The sequence below is a fragment of the Sturnira hondurensis genome, unplaced genomic scaffold, assembly GCF_014824575.4.
Source record: "Sturnira hondurensis isolate 20B ecotype Veracruz unplaced genomic scaffold, ASM1482457v3 Scaffold0022566, whole genome shotgun sequence".
Lineage (NCBI taxonomy): Eukaryota > Metazoa > Chordata > Mammalia > Chiroptera > Phyllostomidae > Sturnira > Sturnira hondurensis.
Window position 1 is genome coordinate 193,229 of NW_028095197.1, and position 22,463 is coordinate 215,691.

The 22,463-nt window shown below is 42.2% G+C and overlaps 1 protein-coding gene across 2 annotated transcripts in view; it reads right to left on the bottom strand.

The window, feature by feature from the left end:
* Positions 1-22,463, bottom strand: part of TLE1 (TLE family member 1, transcriptional corepressor) — an 83,518-nt gene that overhangs the window by 20,229 nt on the left and 40,826 nt on the right. For both annotated transcript variants that reach the window (XM_037036148.1, XM_037036149.1), the window contains exons 7-13: positions 20,257-20,461; positions 19,510-19,526; positions 7,706-7,822; positions 4,597-4,650; positions 3,948-4,100; positions 2,373-2,517; positions 1,214-1,404 (exon numbers count right to left, since the gene is read on the bottom strand). In XM_037036148.1, the coding sequence (XP_036892043.1) occupies positions 1,214-1,404; positions 2,373-2,517; positions 3,948-4,100; positions 4,597-4,650; positions 7,706-7,822; positions 19,510-19,526; positions 20,257-20,461 (882 nt within the window). The remainder of the gene's footprint in view (positions 1-1,213; positions 1,405-2,372; positions 2,518-3,947; positions 4,101-4,596; positions 4,651-7,705; positions 7,823-19,509; positions 19,527-20,256; positions 20,462-22,463) is intronic.

The window sequence follows — 22,463 nt, forward strand, 5'->3', positions numbered from 1 at the left end:
TTCTGGAGAAGTGCTCAAGAAGCGATCTGTTCAAAGCCCAAATCTCCTTTATTGCCTGAGAAACGTGCGACTGATCACACAGGCATCGGCAGGAAAGGGCTGTCGGTTGAGGACCCAGAACCCAAGCTTTACTTGGCAACCAAGTTTTATTGACAACCGAGACGTTTTTATCATGAACAACTTGGTCAAGAACTTAACTGCTTGAAAGGGGAGACGCTGCAAACCGAGGTTTGGCTGTACTTGCTGCAGACTCAGGACGGTCTGCCTTGTCCAGGCAAGTACACCGAGCAGTATGTTGTCTCGGTATTTCTTAACCTTGACATTATCGATGTTTTGGGCCTGACAGTTTTTTTGTTGGGGGCTGTACTGGAGAAGGTGGGATGAGGTTTAGCAGCATCCCCAGACTCTTCCCTCTAAGTGCCAATCTCCAGGCACAACCAAATGTCCCTGGGAGGCAAGAATCATACCTCGTTTCACACCACTGGTCTAAGTTAATCCTTAAGAATTCATACATGATGTTGTGTACCTTAATGGCAATACCTAGTCCCTCGGCTGTCCATTTTGCTTTGAACTATCCTGTTCTGTAACACACAGCCTTTCCTGCTAGAAGAACCAATGAACTTGGCTCTCAGTCCAAGTTATTTGAAGAGAGAGGAGAAATGCACATGATATATTTCAAACAACCAGGAGAAAATATTTACAGACTTTTCTTTGCTATGGGTTATAATCTAACCCCTCTTCCTTATTTTCATTCCTTTTTTTTCTGTTTCTGCCTGCTGCACTAAGATCACTTCTTACAACTAAGCCATGCTATTGGGTTTAAAGGATAATACAGGCATGGAAAGAGAAAGTTACAGCTTCTCAAATATTTTTTTCTAAGAATTAAAGAGGGGGAAAAAAACCTTTCAAGAAAACGAATGAAAAGGCTTCTGTACGCTACTTGAGCCATTTCATCGCCTTCCAAAAAAAAAAAATCTACTTTGGTGGGAGAAAACCAGATGTCCCCTGAACCGCTAAAGCGGCTCCTAAACACTGCCTTTCTTCATCCACAAAAACAGTAAAGCAAAAAGCGTTTGGCTGTAACTGAATGAGCGGCATGTGGATGAAGGCGCACAAGACGAAGGTGGCAGGCGAGGACAGTGGGTCTTTGTTTCCAAGGCGTGGGGACTGCCACCCCATGCTCCCCTGCCCGCTAAGTTCCGCAGTCACCTACCATGGGGGAGCGCCCATAGGCCACCACGGCAGCGGCAGCAGCAGCCGCACTCATCTGCGGGGACATGTTGTGGAGGCTGGCATAGGCGGCACCGGGGCTGGTCAGCTCGCCGTTCATGCCAGCATGGGGGACCATCCCAAACGGGGCGGGGTACGGGCCAGGCACTGCCAGGGGCGTCCTCAGGCCAGCCGCTGCAAAGAAGCACAAGCCGCATGTGACTGCAGGATCACTTTTAGTGCCACTCATTGGGGGAACGGAGAAGGAGGGGATGCTGTGGGCGTGGTTAACCCCCTTCAGTTCTATACAGCATCCCTTCCTCCCCAGAGCCGATTTCATCTCCGGAAAGAGCAGACCCCAGGGGAAGCACTGCCCACGTTTCCTCCTTGGTAGCACGGGGTATCACGAGGAACCAGGCAGTATTATTGCACCCGATTCGCACAAGGCAAACTGAGGCACAGATACTACCTACTCATCTGACAAAAGGTGTTCTTGATAAAATTCAAGACTTCTGTCCAATCCTTTCATTCTCTGGGACCAATTTCAAACGGCAACCCGATCCTGGACGTAGGTAAACCAAAGCATGGGTTTACAAGGAATATGTGCTGGTGCCTCTTTTCCTTTGGGCCCCGGGTGTTACTTTTTTCCTTTCCCAGTGAGGAAGATCAAGTTGAAAGTTATGAGTATATTCATAGCCTGGGGTCTCAGTGAAACTACCCCAATTTCTACTGAAGGAGAGGTCCTTGATTTCTGATGGACTGGCAGAAAACCGGCCAACAAAAGTAAGCCAGATGCACACTTGAGCCAGCCAGACAGGCCGTTTCGGTCAATATTAGCAAACTTGAAACACACAATGACAGTTTGGGAAGGAGCTTACATTCAGAATAATTATCAGAAATGTTATTGAAGTCCCTAGGATTTGTATTATTTGGAAATAAAAGAAAAGCCAACGTAAACAGTTGGAGATAGAACAGGGTACAGCTGCTGAAACCCAAGGATGAACATCTGTTTCTTATCATGGCTTTTCAGAGATAGGAAGGAGGGAGGGAGGCAGTGACTACATTCCACGTTCAAGGGGAAATTGCGTCACAACATGAACAGATGACGAATCAAGCTGGGAAAAGAAAAACAACACAAAGCACAACAAGAGGCGAGGCTCTACCCGCTTGGTTAACGAGGGGGTCCATGGCTGGAGGCTTGCCGAGGCCTGGACGGAGTCCTGGAGTGGCGCTGGTGCCCGGCGTTGGCATGTCGCTCCGAGGTGTCGGTGTGCTGGATTTCAAAACAGGCGTGCTGGCTTTTTCATGCTGGTATCATTAAACAAATTAAATGAGTATTATTTTTAATCCAAGCCATATTACACAATTTATCACAACAGCAGCTGGGACACTGGGCACCTTCTAGCTACTCCCTCAGCCAATTTTCATCAATCCACACAATGTTGACAGCATTAACTTGTGGGCGAGAAATGCTGACCTTTCCTCTTCCTGCCAGAAGCAAAACTCTAGCTGGAGACACAGGACACAGTCACACTCCTTCCTCCGCAGATTTTATTTTAAAAAGTATTTTTCCACCAGGCTGGTAGACTTTGGATCTGGGCCAAGTTAGAAAGGTGACCAGCCACCAGAGGAAAGCTCCTGGTCACTAGGAAACAAATGCTCGGTCACCAGGAATGTCAGAGGGATGACCCTCTTTCTAATCTCGCCTTCGGTGGCGGGGGAGTGAGAGTCACGGTGGGAGATAGCGGGGCTGTTGATTCTGTGAGATGCAAACCACATCCCAGAGGCAAGAGCCCTTGACTAATCCCATCACAGTGTTTGAGAAATATGCCTAAAATGGACAGTCCTCTGGAATTAAGCATCATTGCTAACTTGCCTATAAAACCAGTGTGAACCATCAGCGCATGAGTCAAGACAGTAACAGGGCCACAGAGCATCTTCTTTTGCCTCTCAACCTCTCACGTCCTTTAAGTCAGTCTGAGAAGAGCTGTGGTGCAGTAATGAAGAACATGGGCTAGACAGAGACCCCAGCTCTGCCTGGCTTTGGATCCAAAGGGCTGCACAAACTGGCAAGTTCCTCAGGCTTTCCTCCCCATCGGTGAAATGGCATGAGGACAGACACTGTGTAAGGATTAACTGGAGAGTTGTTGTTATGGCTCAGTTACTGTGAGTTAGGAGATGACACACTCCACAGTGTTTGCTAAATGACTGTGAGCATGACAGGCTCTGCTACAGCCCCCGCCACCAGTTCCAGGCTTCCCCCAGGGACGCCTTGTGTACACCACCAAACTGACCAGCCAACCACAGCATGCTCTAACAAGATGACTCAAGTCTCAAACCAGGTAAAAATGGACCCCCGAAGAAAACAAGGGCTTCTCAGGACATAAGAGGTTGGAGCTATATGCTAATTGGGAAATTTCAGAGAGCCCGTGTTGGGAGAATATCCCCTACGTAAGAAGGCAGTGGGTATGGAAGCTTATCTCTCCCTTGTCATGGCCCAAGAGACAACTGAGAGGGAAAAATAACACTGTCTAGGAACAAAGCGCAGAAGAATGAGTGTCACTTTTAGACACTTTTTTTCACAATCAGTGAAAACCCCACATATGAAATACGTTACAGTCCTCTGGTCCACAAAAAAAAAAAAAAAAAGAAGAAGAAGAAGAAGAAAATAAAAAAACAAACAATAATTGAACTGCTAAAGAGGCAAGTATAGGCAAGTAAGAGTTCTTATTACGTACCAAGGTCATTTCTTTGGATTTCAGAGAAGTGGAACTTCCCGAAGAGGCCGTGGACGCTGGGCTGCTGGAAGCATCTTTCTTGAGCAGGCGGTTTTTGTCGATCCCATTTTCCCTGGGTGAGTGGGCGGGGCTTGCTCTCGGGGAAGAAGGGTCCTCAACAAGCACAAGCAAAGTTTCCGTGATTTGCTTATAACAGACAGTTCTTTCCCTTACACACTTATCTCCACACTAATTCTCTAAAGTAAAGGAAATGCTGATAGTCCTTTAGATTTAGGAGACTCAAAGGTACACACAGTAACACTGTTCTAATTTAAAAAATGATGTTTGCAAGTACACCCAATTACACACCACAAAGAAGAAAAAAAACTATAGGAATAATCATATCCCTGGCTCATGCTCAAATACCTGGCCTAGAGGGCACGGGAAGAAAATGAGCACCAGACACCCAAGTTAGGAATCCAAAATGATTAGGGAAACCAACTTTATTTTTTTAAGGAAGCAGAAGTTTGGGTCCGTTAGAGCGCTACCGCTCTATCCATGAACAACCATTAAGGTCTTAGTGTATAACGGTGCAAGAAACCAAACACTGCGGCTCCACCCTTCCTCACAAGTCACTCCGAACATAAAGTTTGATAAAGAGAACAGTTACCTCATTAGACACATCCACAACTAAATTGTCATCACTTTTGTCACCATCACTGTCCTGGAAAAACAAAAGTTTTAATGCCATTTATTTAAGGTTTGAGGCTCAGTTAAATTTCTGTAGTTCTGGGTATCAGGCAGACTAAAACACTGCCTGGGGTATACCTAAGGGCTCCCTCCCAGATTGCCAGCCCTGGAATTAATCTCCTTCTCCCCTTCTCATCTGACCTGAGGCTACACAAAACCCCAGGCAGGAATTCTGTTTCAACAGCACACCACTTAATGTAATCACAGCCTGTAAATGGGGCTTGGCACATCTGAAGGGCTCAATAAATAAATGTTTGCAAGCTGAATCTCCCTTATAATCTGAAATTCACATTATATCAGAGGCCTTTTCCCATTGGATGTCAAATTAAAAACACGATTTCATGTCACTGCTTTTCACCTTGCATATAACCAACAAATCTAATGTTTAGACAATTCATAGTTATAAAGACAGACAAACCATTATTCCTGAGGGTTGACTAATTATTGCAAAAAATAAGATCAAGCAAGCAAAAAACTAATAAAAAGCAAAGGTAGTTAGTTACTGGCTTGAATAACATGCCAAGCTCTGACCTCATGTTCAGATTAGATCTCTTAGCAATCAGCTGGGAATATTTTTGGAGATGGGAGGAACACAGGATGGTAATCACAGGGCACCAGCATCCTGCAGTAGGGCTTTCACTGTCTCTTCACAAAGCCATACATTTTGGTCACCAGAGGGAACTCCAAGGTTGAACTGAGTTTGAAAAAGCGTCAGAGGAGTTGTCCAGTTTGATGCGAGGCAGTGATGTGATCACTCAGGCTGAAAAAGGCTACTTACTTTCTTAGCCAAAAGGGCTGAGGTCCTTTAGTGCAGAGTAACACAAGTGAGCATGTGGAAAAGCAGGCTATCGCAACAGGTCCTAATTCCCAAAAAGACGCAGACTCGTAGTTTATGATCTAAACTGTCCTTTTACTGAGGTCACTTATCAATTAAGAATGTACAAATATTAGAGAAATATTAGTACAGTGCAAACATTACCCATATTTACCTTCTGTGGGATACAAATCCAGGCTAGAAGGTTAGCCCCGACTTTAAAGTTATGTCTTAAATGGTTTTTTCTCACCATACCTAGCGCATTACATACGGGAGACCTAACATACCTTCTTCAATAATGTCGTACTTTAGACATTGTTATAAAGGCACCAGGCAGTTCACTAGCAACCACATAAATGGCAACCAATTAGGAAGCCTAGGTAATTCAAAATAGTACGCTGAAAGAGATATTTTCATGTAATAAAAGAATAATTAATACTAAAGAAAAAATTTTTACGCTCAGTAAAGCCCACAGAAACACATAAATGTTTTTTAGGTGTGCAGAACCCAAGGATGGTATAGTAAAACTATAAGCTAAAAGTGCTTCCCTTTTAGAAAAAAATATTTTATACAAATGGTTAATGTATAGCAGTATATAAGCCAAACTGGCAAAAGGGGACAAACAATTAATTTATTACAACAGACCTTTGAAGTGAGTCCTTAAGTGTTCTGTAACTTAAACCTTAGCTCTGTATCGAACACTTCCACAAACATAAACCTTGATGGCACAGTATATGCCTGTCACAGGTCTGAGGCCTCCGCCCCAGATTCTTCAACATCACCTGAATACATCACTCTCAACCACCTCAACCACAACTAGACCTATACGGATGTTACAAAACAGTCATGCAGATATATATATGGATTGCAGCTCACTCGCTATTAAATAACTTACACACGAGTGCAACAACTTGGAATTGTAACCAAATTTCTGCATATAATGGACCATATCGCCAGTTTATTAACCGCTAATGTTGTACATAATAAAGCACCTGCACAGGATGTTGGCTCTGGGAAAAAGGGACAAACAGTATGTGCTGAAAAGCTTGGGCTGGTGAGGACCAAAACCCTAGGTCCTTAGGATATTTTTGTAAGGCCTCTGACACAATACCTATCCTGAGCCCTCGGCTGGAGAATCTTAGCATAATGATTAAGAGATAGATGCTTGAGTCAGAACGCCTCCAGGCTCAGCCACTAACTCTGACCTCGGGCAAATCACTTACAAGCTTTGTGCATCAGTTTCTTTACAAAATGAATGTGGTGGTACTAAACTCACAGGGTTGTTTCCACAGTTAAATGAAACATTCTGTGCACAATAAAAGCACCTAGTAGCTGACACTAACTTGAGCTGTTGCTTAAGAAATGTTACCCATTGTCAGCGACAGGCTTGAGCCAGCTAGAAAGAGATAAAGGGGCCTCACACAGAAACCTCTGCACAGCGTGCACACCAGCCAGCCAGAGGTAGACCCTTCTTCCTCCAGGAGCAACAGGAAGTGGCCTAATTCAGCTTTCTCCTCCCATACTCTTCCTGAGAATGTGTTTATCCTGAAATAGACACTGAGGGACACATAAGGAAACTCCAAATTATCCGTCAGCTGCAGTGTTCATGACACCAAGAACACAGCCAACGGCCATGTGGCTTGTGTGCTCCAACGTTCCTTCCATTTTTCCCACTTAATTGCTTGCTGTAGAACAGAACGAACTCTGCCTCAAGACCTAATGCAAACTTGAATATACTATCCGAATGGCATCCAAAAAGGTGTTTTGTGTCACCACAAAGCTTCCCCTGATCATGTTAGCAGCACGGACTGCCAAACCTGCAAAGCCCAGGACGAAATAATAATGCAGGCCCCTGTTCGAAACATGAGAGTTTGAAGATAGCTAGGGCACAGCATTAAAGCCAAGGGAGAGACAGGGTCCTCTTACAACCAGGGCCCTGTGGAACGGCACAGACTGCATGCCAGTGAAGCCAGCCCTGCCTTCGACCCCGGCTTGAGTAACTAAGGCAGAAAGACTAAAATTTAATCCCAAGCCTGGCAGAGGCATAATTTACAGCTCTAGAGGAAAATAAAATCCTGCAATGTAAGGATATATCCTGTTCCTAGTACTATTTTAAGGGATATGGATTATCCCTAAGATCATACGGTATGCTTGTATACTCACTTAGAAAATAAGTAAGCAACAAATTATTATTTCAAGTCCTTTATTCACTTACATAGTGGCTGGAGTCCTTATCATCCACCTTTCTTTTTTTGATGTCATTGGAAAATTCAGGCCCATTTCTGCGTTTATCTGTACCTCTTAGACTGTCTGGGACCAAGAGGGAATTACTCTGCAAGACAAAAAATTAATCAAAAATTTCTTCCCAGGTCTCTTTGCACACGTGAAAACCCAACCTGAATGTGATAGCTGTTTTAGAAAGGTGATACCTACACGGCCTTTCAGTCCATTTAATTCATCTCATCTGAAGACTTGGCTGGCAAACACTTATAGAACTTTAAACACTTAGAAGGGAGACCCTGCCTACGCAATCAAACCATTCTTGAGGCCCTACTCACTTAAAATGTGCTGTTGTGTTAACTGTCGGAGAAATGGGAGCTTGCTGTTTATACGAGGATACGTTTTTATTCTTTCCCACAGCGAGTTCCTGCTCAGGAACATGAATGGTCTGTGAGTAAAACCTGAGGTTATTCTATTAGACTTACTCTGTGATGGCAAGAGTCAGTGTGTTTCTTAAAAGAGAAAGAAAGAAAGAAAAAAGCAAAGACAATAGGTGGGATTAATAGCAATGGTTTCCTAAAAGACAAATCAACACTTTCCACAGCAACAATGAAGAAAGTCCTTTGAATTCTTTTAATTTATTGTTGAAAATACGAGTTGATGTTCCTCGCCAAAAGCACTGAAATTTAAGACCCAGAGGGAATTTCACCCAGTGAATCAACAGCCAGGCCGGTTCCCACACATAAAAGCAGAAACAAGGACTAATCTTTTCCACACACCACACAGGATACTTTCATTCGCATGTGCTGGAGTATGAACTGTTGACCCAAAGAAAAGAGGTATTTAGTTATTTGGGGGTCACACGGCATGATCTGACAGCCTGTCAATTCCCATCTCCTCTGGCGCTAAAGCATCAGAACTTGTTACAATGAGTTATTTTAAGTGCCGGATTAGCATATGCAAGGGGGCAATTTGTTCAGTGATGTGTTACTGCCTTGAATGCTGAGCGAGCTGTGCAAAAACCTTTCACAAAGCACACATAACCCATTTCTGAAAGATGTTGGAGAACTAAGGGGAGGATGCCCAGGGCCAACAGACAACTGTTACCTTTTTCCAGCAAAATTTAGAAGAGAAAGGTTTGAGGAAAACCTTTAAATTAGACCACCTCTCTCTAAAACCACCCTATGTACCAGAAGCAAATCTTTTGCTCACATTTTTAACAACCGTTAGTATTCATTCCTAACTAGTCTGCAGTAAACAGCCAGGTGGCTGGCTCTCAAAACTCCCCAGTGACAACTGTGGACCCCACCACAGGGGCATACACAGCTCAGCCACATCCTGGAGGAACCAGAAGGCAATCTGAAACCTCTCTGCCCCTTCAGGGAATGACTGACATGAGCTGAGCTTTTCATTTATGACTGCTCAAGCTACACAAATGCCAGGAGGCTTACAGAAAAACAGGGGAAAGGACCAATGCCATTCAATATAAAGAAGCTCAGAGTAGTGTCTTTAGCACAGGATGGGAGGCTGAAAGGTGAGCTAGTTAGATCCCAGAACTAATTACCTTGGCAGATGTCTGCTAAAAACAAACTCTTCCAAGCCAGGCCCTCCCCGCCACCCCCACAAGATGCAGAGGCTTGATAAAAGTTTGGCAAAGTGCTAACACGCACTCAGAAAAGCTGAGCCAAGGAGGGGAGCAACAGCTCGTGCTTGAGTATAAAAAGTGCACAAATACACCCGTGTTGGAGACTGTATGGCCTCAAAGTCTCCTCCTCCAGACTCTGAGGAGATACATTTAAGGACAGAGCTGCATCGATTGTACGTCTGCCCACGTGCCCAGAAGTCCACTGGCAATTTCAAAGTCTCTCATCAGAGTGTCCAGAGTGTCACCTTCGTTGTCCTTCTGTACCTATCACAGGGCAACCAAACCACTACGCCATTCCAAAACAGATTTTAATCATCTTATTTTTTTCATTATGTCAAGTGGTATTAAGAACAAAGAAGTAAATGACACTCCTGTTACGAACAATAGAATTTTTGTTAGAAGAAAACAGCATTCCCACAGCTAGACCTGTAATAGAAGAACGTCGAGTTTTCAGGCCTCCCTGTCTGTGTTAGAAGTTACTACTGTGATTCCTGCTTGAGCAGCTTCAATGAGGCTTATGACCTGAATGTATTTTTGAGAAAGCTCTGAAAAGTTCCTCTTCATTTGTACAGGGCTAGCAATTAGCACCCCTGCTTATATGAAAACTGGCCCCACTCAAATGGCAGATTTAGACAAGTTACAAAACAAAACATCTCATCGTACCCTTGGTGCGGTAAAACTGATGCAAAACAAGGCAGCGAAGAGTATGGGCTGGAAAGGCTGGAGAGCCACAGTTAGGAGCCAGGGGGTTCCTGGCTCACACTGCAGCCCCACCAAAACGGACACACTTGCCTTTGCCCTGTCCCCACAAACCCAGTTTTCTGTGTGAGATCGGCCCTGACATCCTCCCAGCTCTGAGCTGCCCTGTTCTTGATTTAAGCAAACAGTTCCAGTCTAATGAACTTCACGACAGCAACAACTTTTTGGTTAACTACTGCCTAAGTGACCCCGAGCTTCATGGTTCCTACATTTGCTCCCCAGGAACACAACCAAAAGTGATTTCATGGGTATTACTTACTAGATGTCTCATGTTACGGTAAATCTGTTTCTCTCATGCTGTGTTTTTCCCCATGCACCATCGAATGGCTCAGAGGTGGAATATAGTCGTTTTGATGGTCACTCTAAGCCATTTTATACATATTTTAAGTATGAAGGCATTATACACGGGGACTGACTGAATGTGAGTATCCTCTGGATCCTTCAAAATTCAGGGCTCTATCTTGATTTGTTAGATTCGGACTAGGATAAAAAGGTAAAATCACATTTCACACTAACAGTCAACATTTAAGAAGAGGCTCTGGCAACAGAATAAAACTGAGGCTGCTTCACTTTGTCATTATTCAAAAAGTCACGCACTGTAAACACAGATCTGCCCAAAGTCAAGACGCTCTTCCCATTAAATCAAAGGGCCATCACCCCCATAAGAGTGATTTCTAAACTCAATTTATGTACTTGAATACTTGTACCCAAATACTTGGCCTCAAATACTTATCACTTACTTATAGCTCTTTAGCCTAGGAAGCTTAATTAACATTCTAATGGGCAGAATAGTGTGTAATACATACTGCACGCCTTCTCTGTTCCCCTCTTCTAAACACAAAACACACACCCTGATTCACTCAGTCATTTGTCCACAATACCAGGAATGTGAACATTAAATAAAAAATGAACATTTCACAGTCTACTTTAAAATGACTCTGAAAATGACCCAAATTTCTACATTTGCTTTCATGAGGTCTGCCATTTATAACCCAAGATTCACACACACACAAAGAACTCAGCAGAGAACAAAGCAGCCCAGGGGGGCCCACGGGGCCAGTTTCACGTGGTGGTGACCATGGCTGGTAGTAATTCCACAGATCCATTTACACCAAAGTCCTCTCTTCCTAGAGTCCATATTTTGAAAGATTTTAATCTCCCAAACAGCACTCTTCAAGTACAACTCCTTTTTCCAAGAGTTATTTGCCAAATAAATATTTAATCATGAACCAGTTTTTTTGATCAGCATGAGAACTGGTGTTACCACATTGACTGACATACTCTAATTCCAGCCAAGAAGCTCAATGTTTTATTTCACCTCACAGCTGGTAAAATTTAAATATCTGCCAGAATTTTTTCAAACACTATAATTATCAAGCAGACTTCTACAAAAAATGTCCTGAAGGCTGGGATTTCCAAACTGTATATATGTTTTTAAATTTCTTTAAGAACAAAAAATCATCTTATTTACCTTAGATCTTCTATAAGAACTCAAAATGGGAGTTTTATGCAGCCCAGCAGGGGATATTCAAATCTGAGCAAATCAAGATCAGGAAACACATTATGATTTCAAAACAAAAATTCTAAAACCGTGATGCTTTTCTGCACCTTTTGTGTTGCACGCATGGGTATAGAGCCAAATAAAATGATAAAGGGAGATACATATCCAACCCATCGCTAAAGAAAAATGAACGCCCCGGAATGCTCAGTACCAGAGACATAAACAGGGTTCAGAAGACCTACTCTCCCAACTGGTATGACTTTCTCCGTTTTTTGCTGAAACCATACGTGAAATGAATACATGAGGTGCCCGGACAGAGAAAACATGCCCCACAAGAAGCATGTTTTCCTCTCCCTCTGAAGAATCACCTGTGATTCTTTTAGAACATACAATCTCAGTGGGTCTCTTCACTGGGAACAGGGAAGTCAAATTGTTCACTCTGACTAATCTGTGCTTCCCGAGGGTCACATTTTGCACTACAAGTGATATGATGGTGGAGACCACTAATGAGAGCAAAGGACCTACTCAGAGAGAAAAGAAAAAGTAGCAGATCTCCCAACATTTACAACCAGTGTGCACTCCTTAAATCCAGAGCACATTTTCCTAATTGGTTGAATGTGTTTTATAAAAACACACACCAGGAACACTCTCTGCTACAGTTCAATGGAATCGCATTAACTAGACAGTTGGTAGAGAGTCTGAACCTAGTGGGTAGAAGTAGACAATATAGTCTCTTCAAATAGAGCCAAAGCAAACATTATTAAACCATACCTTCATGTAAGAACTTACCATGTAAGCAAAAGAGTCTGCTAAACCTCAGAGAGCTTGCAGTTGAATCAAAAGAAATGTCAAAATTTGGACTTTGTGTTTGGTGCCTTTATTCGGACCATTCAGGATACTGTTTTTATTTCATGCTCCGATTACCCACGCAAGACTAAGATAGGACCCAGCCGCTTCAATATGCATAAAACCAGTCTTTAGAGTTTTATTCCAATAACTTTTCTTTTAGCAGTTTAACCGTAACAGTTGTTCATGTAAGCTGAGATATTTTGGAAGGGAGACTCCAGAAAATACAAAAGAAATCAAGTTTAATGAAACGTTACATTCTCAGTGCTATCAGAACACTTGTTACAAAGCCTTCATATATCCCTCATCCGCTCAGACCTCAGAGCAACTCTTCTGCCTCCCAAATCTCAGCCTTGGAGCCACCAGCCACAGATCTGACAGGAAAAACCACTCATGGATACGGCAAAGCTAGACAGGTTTCCCTAACTCGAAAATAATGTACATTATTCAAATGGATTTCTTTAGCTGCCATGCTGATTCCCCTAGGGAACTTTCTCCCCCTGCAGGACAAGTGCTTGTGTCAGAGGTACAGATTGGAAACTCATGACACCTCATTTATCCTCAGTTACACTGAGGCAGTGGGAACCTAATTTGCCAGCACACTCTACAGTGACAATTAACTTCTCGGCGAACATTAAAACAATTAGGTGACGACGCACCCCGTCACATCTGTGTGTCTTCTCAACCAACACCTGGCACCAATTAAGTTATCACCCCATGCTGTGCTTTTTGTTGAAGTCCAATTGGTCATACGCGTATTCTGCCTGATATTTCGACAAATGGATTTACCCATAAAACTAACAAGATTCCCCCTTGTCAATGGCAGAAAAGTGGAGGTGTGCTTGGCAACCACATCACATCTCAGAAGCCCTGGTGGTGAAGCGGTCTGCTGAAGGGTATACATTTACTTTTCACAGTTAAAATGCAAACTACAAAAAGAACCAATGTGCTCCTGGACCTTGATTTGGAACTCAGTGCTGTTGGATGCAGAAGGGGAACCGTCAGGAGGACTCCTGGAAAGGGACGCAGCCTTGCAGGAGACAGACAGACCCAGTCAGTATTTGGACTGGAAGAGTAAGTCAAAGTAATGACACGATGCGCCCTAGGCATCACCTTTTATGCCCTAGGCATCACCTTTTATGTCCCCAGCTTGCTCTCTACCCCACTTCTCCAGGGAAAGCAAAATAAATAAAAACTTAGGAGCTGACAATAAATATAATTACTTTAAAATAATTTTTAAATGAACTCAGAATGCCTTCATTCCTCTAATCGGGACCTTGGTCACAGCAAAAATCAAATCCGTACTTCAATCTTTTTATAAAAACATGTTTTTGAAGGGTTACTTAGGGGTTATACTGTTCTTTCTGCAGCCTCTAATGAGGTACGTTTGTTGCAAGACCAGGCCCTAAAACTAGAAAGCGCTGGGTCAGGACCTGACTGAGTTATTTGGACATGCAATGGCTCTTACACTCAGCTCTCCTTATCTGAAAGATGGGAAAACCAGAGTTTGTTGCCCACTGCATTCCAGAGGGAATGAAAAGGTTATGGGGCCAAGATGAAAATAAAATTTAGGAAAAGCTGCTCCAAATGATGGGTATCAAGTTATCTAATTACAGAATACAAACCAAGTCTAAAAAGGTTTTAGAGAAATAGTCTCTATCTGCTCTTTTTTGTTTGTTTGTTAGACTAAAGATGCCCTATACACACTATAATCACAAAGAGATAAACCCTAAACCATCTCCAGTCACACACAGGCTCCAACATCCACCTGGTGAGATACGGCATCCACAATAAACAGACAGCTCACCTGTTACAGGTACAGACCACTACCACCAACCTAGAAACAGCTGGGCTTTCCTTTCTTCAGGGGGCGCCCTGCTCCTGACAGTGATGCCAGTTTACCCATAGAGTCCATTTTTTTTAAAGCACGTGGTTTCAAATTCTATCAAAAGGGAAATCTGCTTAAGAAAACGTTAGTGTTTTCTACTGTGCCTAAATATTGAAATTTTAGGTGACTCATCTGTTTCATCCTTTATTTCCAGGCAATTTCTTGACATGCACCAGGTCAAGATAAAGTCATACACACTTAAATAAAACTACTTTCTCCTAGACCCATTTACGAGACGGTTTGATGGATGATAATCATGAGACTGATCAAGTTCGTAAGAAGCTGAGGTCAGTTTCATGGTCCTACCACACTAAGAAACACCAGTAACCGCCACCGTGTCACTCGGGCACTCCACATTTGAAAAAGGCAAGGAAACCAGTAACTGCGTTAAGCACGACTAATAACGCATTTATTGTCTTGCTACCAAGTACTCAGGGGGAGGATGCTCCTAAAGGCTGGCTATGTTAGGACCGATGACTTGGTATTTCTGGTTCCTCAACCCCTGGGCCTGTGAGGCAGCCACCATCACCACCTTGTAGAGGAAGCCTGCCTGCTGGGTCAGAACCCCCCCCCCCCCCACATGTGCCTTTGTCTAAGCACGTTGCTGTTGCCTCACCCCATCGCTACCATGCTCCTAAGAGCCCACTGGGAGATAAAGCCTCACACTTCGTTTTCTCTTGTGCTCTTCAACATGCTGCGTGTCCTTCTGAGCAAAAAAGTGAAGTGATGGGTGGTCCTGAACTAGGATCTGGTCCTGCCCTACCTCAGCCAATTAACTAAGCAAACAGAACAAGTAGAGAAGAAAAACAAAATAAAGATACCGTCTTACACTAAACACAGCGATGGCTGGCATAAGTACTTTTAAGTAAGTTCTAAATATGAGACCAATAACTTTTGAAGCCCGTTACAGGAGTGACAACACAGTCCCTCAGAGACAGGATCTAATTCTCAACTGCCATTAACTAAATAAGTATGTGATACGAGGCACCCAACCTCCTTGAGCTTGGTGCCTTATTGATAAAATGGTAACTGTACCATTATGATTTCTAATGTAGAGATGAACAGTGCTTATGACTTTTCTGAACCAGGAACTGCTTTTGAGAATTTAATGAAAGTTATGACCTCTCCCCAGAATATGGTAACAAGAACACTGACCCAGAACACTACATGCAATTGTTACGGGTTCAAGAACCCTCTGAAACCCATCTACGAACTCTGCCTAAGTCCACAGACCCTCTGTGCTCTGGAATCTCCCCCAAATATCACCTCCAAGGCTCCTCCCTTTTCTAAATGTTCCAAACAGTATCACATGGGTCAGGAATTTCAGTATGTTCATTCAAAAAGTATTTGACTGCAACATTAAAAGATATCACTGCAAAATGGCAACAAGTGACTCAAACAGTGCTTGGCCCATAGTAAGTGCTCCACAAATATTTTTTTAAACAAATGAGTGTTTAAACAAATATTCTATCCTATTTTTAATAGCCATACAACTTTGAGTTGACTAAAATTCTAGGTCTTCTAAGCAGGCTTAAGTGATATTCCCTTCAGCCAAAATTTAATGCAACTCATCTCTAATTCCAAGATCTGATATGTTCATAGCTACTGAAATAACCTTTCTAGGTCACTTCATTATTTCTTTGTTCAACAGTAAATAGCATTCTGACAGAAGGCTTATGTTAAAAACCACCACCACTACCACGTTTTGCAAATTAGAAAAACACTAGTCAAATCTTAATTTATAAACAACTCAAACAGCAAAAGAAACCTCCTGTGTTACTGGCTTTATCACTCATCCTTTCAGACACAAGAAACTTAAAATTTTGACTCTCCGAGTTTTCATTCTAAGTGTCTTCATTTCCTGGGTATTACATTAAAACAGGTTACGTGAAGTCTCGTTGTTTTCCTACCATAAACCTTCAACTAGCAAACAGAATAATTTTGTCACTAAAAATAAACAAACATGTCCTACAAACTAGTTTCAGACTTACAGATACAAATCCATACACATCCACATTCTTCCTGGATCTATGTAAGTTTCTGGTTTCTGCACTTAATATAGATAATGGTTGTTCACTACAGAAAGAACAGACAAATATAAGACTAGAGGCTCGCCTGGAAGTTTTCAGAACAGGACCCTCAGCCTTATGGCAGAGGTTTTAAGAATTTGGTCCAAGAACCAGCCTGATGTTCCCAGCCCCTTACACATCTCTTTTGAGGGCAGACTTTCTTCCTATATCATAATGTTTCACAACCAAAAGAATGCATAAGGTGATGAGAATCCAGCTATCTTCTTTTACACCAAGCACTAAAGACATTTGCAAACATGTAAGACAAAACCACTCTTTCCACTACAATTATTTTGGAAAATAGTTATTTTGTTAAATAATGTTAACACAAATTAAGTAGCTCTTTATCTGCTTAAGTGATTTTAAACGTGTTTTATTTCTAATCCAGCAAAATTTCAAAATATATAACCCACATAAACCAATCTTTCCTTGGGGTCATCAATAATTTTACTTTATGGGTATAAAGATTCTGAGACCACAAGCTTTGAAAACCTCTACCCTGTACAAATGACCTTAACCCCCCTCATTGAGTGGAAAAAAAAAAATGCATTAAAGAGCAATTGACTAACTTTACCTGCCAAGTAAAATTCAACTTCATAATTCAAATCACTTTAGATAAGTTCTGTAACATTTTTTAGGCTAACAGTACACATCATCTTAGTACCCACTGCTGCTCATGTTCAATTTTACACAAAGTTTGAAGAGCTACTTATTTACATAACTACAGCAGAAGCCATTTATGTGGACAGCAAACAATTTAATTCCTCTCTACAGACCTAATTAAATGTTTATGTTACAAATTAGTGTAGTTTTTCCATTTTATATCATCATCACCTAGAGTTTTCTGTAATGATTAGGTAGGAAACACACTACATATTCTGAAAACACTATGAATATTATATTATAAAATATTCTGAAATTATCATTACTTATCAAAAATTTGATATGAAAAAGGCAACATGCAAATAACACATTAAGTAACCATTTATTTTATATTATTTTACAGATTGCTTTATGCAATATACCCACATTTTGAGTTGAATATTCACTAACTCAGCATGTGTCCACTCAACACGAGACTTAAAAGCACAGCCCTGCCTGGTGTGGCTCAGTGGTCAATTGCAGGCCTGAGAATCAAAGGGTCACCGGTTCAATTCCCAGTCAGGGCACATGCCAGGGTTGCAGGCCAGGTCCCCAGGAGGGGGGACACAAGAGGCAACCACACATTGATGTTTCTCTCCCTTTCTCCCTTCCCTCTCTAAAAATAAATAAATAAAATCTTTAAAAAAAAAGCAAACTGCAGCTGCCTGAAATTCAAGAACTAGTTTGATCTTTTTTAAGGATATAACTCATCATCCTTCCTCTATCCCACCCTCACTTCCACAATAAATTAAGTTCTTGCTTACATTTTTCAGTCAAAAATACAAACAGGACATTAGACTCCTTGTATATTCACAAATATACAAGGAGGTCTGAAAAACGCCTCTACCAGCTTAAGCATACAAACCTCTACCCACTCCTGCCACTCGCTGGCATTTCAGGGAGGCATATGCCAAGGTGCACCTTCCACGACTGCCTAGAAACTGTTACTGAAACTTTCTACGGTCTACTTTTTACAGCATTTTAGTCTCCTTTCCATGGTTCCGTGAGAAACGCCTATGCTAAGTGTGCCTATGAATCCCATACAGGTGCACTTCCCATTTGCCTTACATAGAGTAAACGCTCAGTAAATACACATGCAGTGGTATGTGGTGAAATAACAAATTCAGTAAATTTAAGCCTACAGCAGACTAAAGGACACGGGTGTGCTCTCTCAGCACCTGAGTCTGTTCTCTGGTCCAGAATCTGGTTTTCAATTTGATACTCTCCTGAATAGACATGGCAGGAAGAGGATAATCCACAGGGGCACTGAAACATCAAACGCAAAGGGCGCCTCCAGAAACCCAAGTCAGTTTACCTGGGTGTGTACTTTGCAAGGAGAATATTTTATTCCCTGGCTATATTTTTCTCTCCCCAACATTTTCCAGAGAAAACTTACATCAAAATTTTTAAACTAGGTACCCTCTCCTTTCACCATTATCCATTCTCCTCCAACACAGCCTGATACATCAAGTATTTCAAGATTTGTCCCCCGCCCCCAATTTTAAAGTCTCTATTATTCTACACAGAAAATAGAGGGGGAAAGAGACAAACATTTCACAATGAAAAGAATTACATATCTTCCCTATAAACCCATACAAATTTTTTTCAGAATGACTTAAAAGTTCAGTACCTCTTTTTTTCTGACCACAGTTAAGATTTAAGATGGTCAAAATAACGCCATATTCAAAAAGAAAGGCAAAAACCATAGGTTATTGTAACTGAAAAGGGGCCAATTTCTCATCCAGGTGATCATATCCAAGAGATGCATTTTAGATACAGATCTCCCCACAGCTAACTGGCAGGTATATGCACAGATCAAACATGCATTATGCAAAATGAGAAAGATTTAGGCTGGTGAAAGGATGAACTCTCCGAGCACAGAACACCTGTCCGCTGGATTTGTTTTTTTAAGAACTTAGACTCAATTCTTTAGTCTAAAATAAATTTAAGTTCAAGTTCACTCTCCAAGGACAATTATGAAAACAAAACTAGATATGGAAACCTAGCAACTAAGATGCATTTGCAGAGGATAATAAATGGTTCAGGGAGAAATAACACACTACTAACCAATTTCACATATAGATTGTGACCTCTTGCCTGTAAAACCGATTTAAGATACAAATGAATACTCTTTTAAACTACAGGCAACCTAGACTCAAAATGCAACAGGAAACATTTCTGAAGTGGGTCTGTGGCACACACAGATCATAGCAGACAGCTCTGCCCCAAAACCACATTGCTCTCATCTAACAAAAGTTTTATAAAAAAGACGGGGGGTGGGGGGGTGGGGAGAAGAGGAATAGTCTTATTTAAAAAAATAATACAAAACCTGGTACTGAGAGAAACAGGGAAGAATCTGTGTGTCTGCGCCTGTGTTTAAAGAAAGGTGGCTTGGGATGCACTGCAGGGAGGGGGCGTGTTCATGTGCAGCAGGCGTAAGAGTACTTACTGTGCCCGGTTCTCTCTCTGCTCCCGAGGTTACCAAGAAACGCACAGACATGCCCGTTCAGACACAGAGGCAAGAACAGAAATAAAAAAAAGGGGGGAATAATTAGAACACAAGCCCCAAACAGTTTTAAAAATGGCTTTTATTTATATAAGTCATTGCACATTCCTAATACAGTGATTTCCTGAAAATTACAGTATTTTGTAAACAAGATTTACAGTTTAACCATACACAAAGCCTATTTTTTTTATTTCTTGACAGAATAAATTACTTTTCTTCAAAAAATTAGTCAAGTGCAATTTTGCCCAATATTTAACGCATACTAGACTTAAAGCCTATGAAACTAAGTAGTAACAGATGCAATTATCAAACCTCTCATTTGAACACATTCACTTTCAAATTTAACTTCTTATTTCGCCCCATTTAACAACATTACTTTCTTTGAAAATTACCCAATTAAGCAGTTAACAGTTTTCCATAATATGGTACAGGCCACTGGCATTAACTAGGCAGTTGCCAAGATGTCAAGATGCCTGTAATCTAACGAGATCGAGAAATCTACAGATGCCCATGTTAAACCCTGAGAACTTCCAGGGTGAGCTGTATTTCAGTGGCCAAGCTTTGTGACAGTTCCTTAGCTCATTGTTTGCTCTCTGAATAGGCTGGGGCTTTCTTTAGCGGTGCACACAACTTTGCAGCACTGTATGAGTGTGGGGACAAAGTCCTAATCTGGCTTGCCCGGCCTCTCACCTCTGTGGTGCTCTGCATCGTGGTGCTTCTTGTCATCTTTTATTGCCAAGTGAGACTGCCCACTCAGAGCACTAGACAGTGCCAGAAGGCCGGCACTGCCGCCCAGGGGTGGGATTCCAGGAGGCTGAAGTCCCGAAGGGTGAGGCGTTAAGGGGACTGGGGGTCCGTGGCCATGAGAAAGATGCTGAGCTTGCAACTGCTGCTGCTGTTGGTGGTGGTGAAGGAGGAGGAGGAGGAGGTAGTGGTGGGGGTGGTGGTGGCGGCGTTGGCAGCGTCCAGGGAAAAGTAAACATGACATGACAGGATGGAGGGGAACAGCACAGGAGGACGACACGCACATGAAGGGAGTGAAGAGAGAGACAGAGGGAGGAAAAAAGGAAAAATGTGATTAGCGCTTTCAGTTCATCAGAAGCTTTTACCTGATGAGTTGTCATCTTCCCAAAATACAGTCCTCAGATCTATACTGTCCTTTCTGGCATAACCAACCCCTGGGAATATGGCTGTTTATTATCATCAGGAAACCAAAGTTTGTACGCAACTCACATATCAGAGTTCTATCTCTATGTGCCTTGAGGGATGAAATCCAGTATGTCATTGAATCTAAGATGCCACAGATTCAACAGTCATCCTGATTTCAGAAAGGTTGAAATTGGGGAAGCACAGATATGCATCCTACAACACAGTAACTGAGTAGTCATCAGTTACTAAGTGACTCCATTTTACCCCAACATGCTTGCTTGAACTTATTGCAAGGGTATGACGAAACAAAACCAAAATATTATCTTTCATTAACAGAACCCAGAAAGTAGAACACCCAGCATTTCCTATGTACCCCATCTCCAAGGACTACATGTCTTTATTTCACTAAGCCCTCACTGTTGAGGAGGTACTGACATTCCCATTTCACAAAAGGAACCAAGGCTCAAAGCAATGCAGAAATTGCAGAGGGTCTCCCAGCAGGAGGGAGCGGAGTGGGGAGGTCAATTCTCAATATGGGAATGACCCTAATGGCTGCAATGGTCACTGGGCTACAGCATACAAAGGGAGGTCACAGGGAGCCATGCGTGTGACATATGGAAGAATCTTAGCTAAGGAGAAACCTTGTTTACCCCTTACTTTTTCTGAGCTCCATGCCCCAAACCCAGTCCTTCAATGTCATAAGGAAAACAATGAGACCCAGAGAAGCCAACTACCTTGATGGGAAAAACACTCTCACCAGTCCTGTGGGACACCAGGCACAGTGACCCAAGTCCCCATTCCCAAATGACATTGCCTCAACCATTTAACCCACTCCAGAGATTATAAATCTCTTCATATTAAAAAGTATTATTGCTCTCATCTATTATATTTAAGAGTGTGTTGTAGACATAGAAAAGTATCCAAGAAATGGTCCTTGTACCATAAATCTGGCCACTTTTCAGCTGTCCAACATAAAACTTGTTTTTGACGAGACAGTAAAAACGATTAAAGCTCAATTTCTAAGGTGTAATGTTAGGAAATTCTTAAGATTCTGATTTGTGCTCACTTCTCTGGGACTCAATTGCCCGTTTTATTTATTACCCCCTTGCGTGTACTGAATATATTAAATCTTCACTCCAGATCTTCAGTAACTTCCACCTAGGATACTGATCTTTAATTGAATCCCAAACAAGCTCCCTGCCCTCAAGAGCAAGAGAAAGCAGCATCTTAAAAGCAGAAGTCAGTGTCCAAAATCATTTTATAGTAAATCTTCAACTACTACCAGCATCTTTTTAAAAATGTTTAGGAGCCAATGTTCTCTCTCAATTTCTATTCCTTCCAAAGAGAGCACGTTTCTAATTAGAGGGAAATGGAAAAGGGGGAGAGGTCTGAGCAGACAGCACTAATAGCATTCTGGGAAAGTATTTATAAACTACTCATTCGCCATTTGAGATCATAATAACAATTTCTTTACACATAAAATCACCTTCCTGTCATCCAAAAGACACTAATTCTTGCTCTGTCACCTTTTAAGAGCTCGGCAACAGCAAGACATAAAACTGAAGAAGCTGGCAGCGGCGTCATGGTCCACTAGGCATGCTCATTAGCACTTAATTAGGAACTAGACACCTGCCATAAGAAATGTGCTTGGAGAAGGATGAGGACCAGGTCTGCCCTACCAGCAATTACTATCATTACTTGGAGAGTAAGAGCTATGTCCGGCTTCTGGGGGGGAAATGCAGTGATGC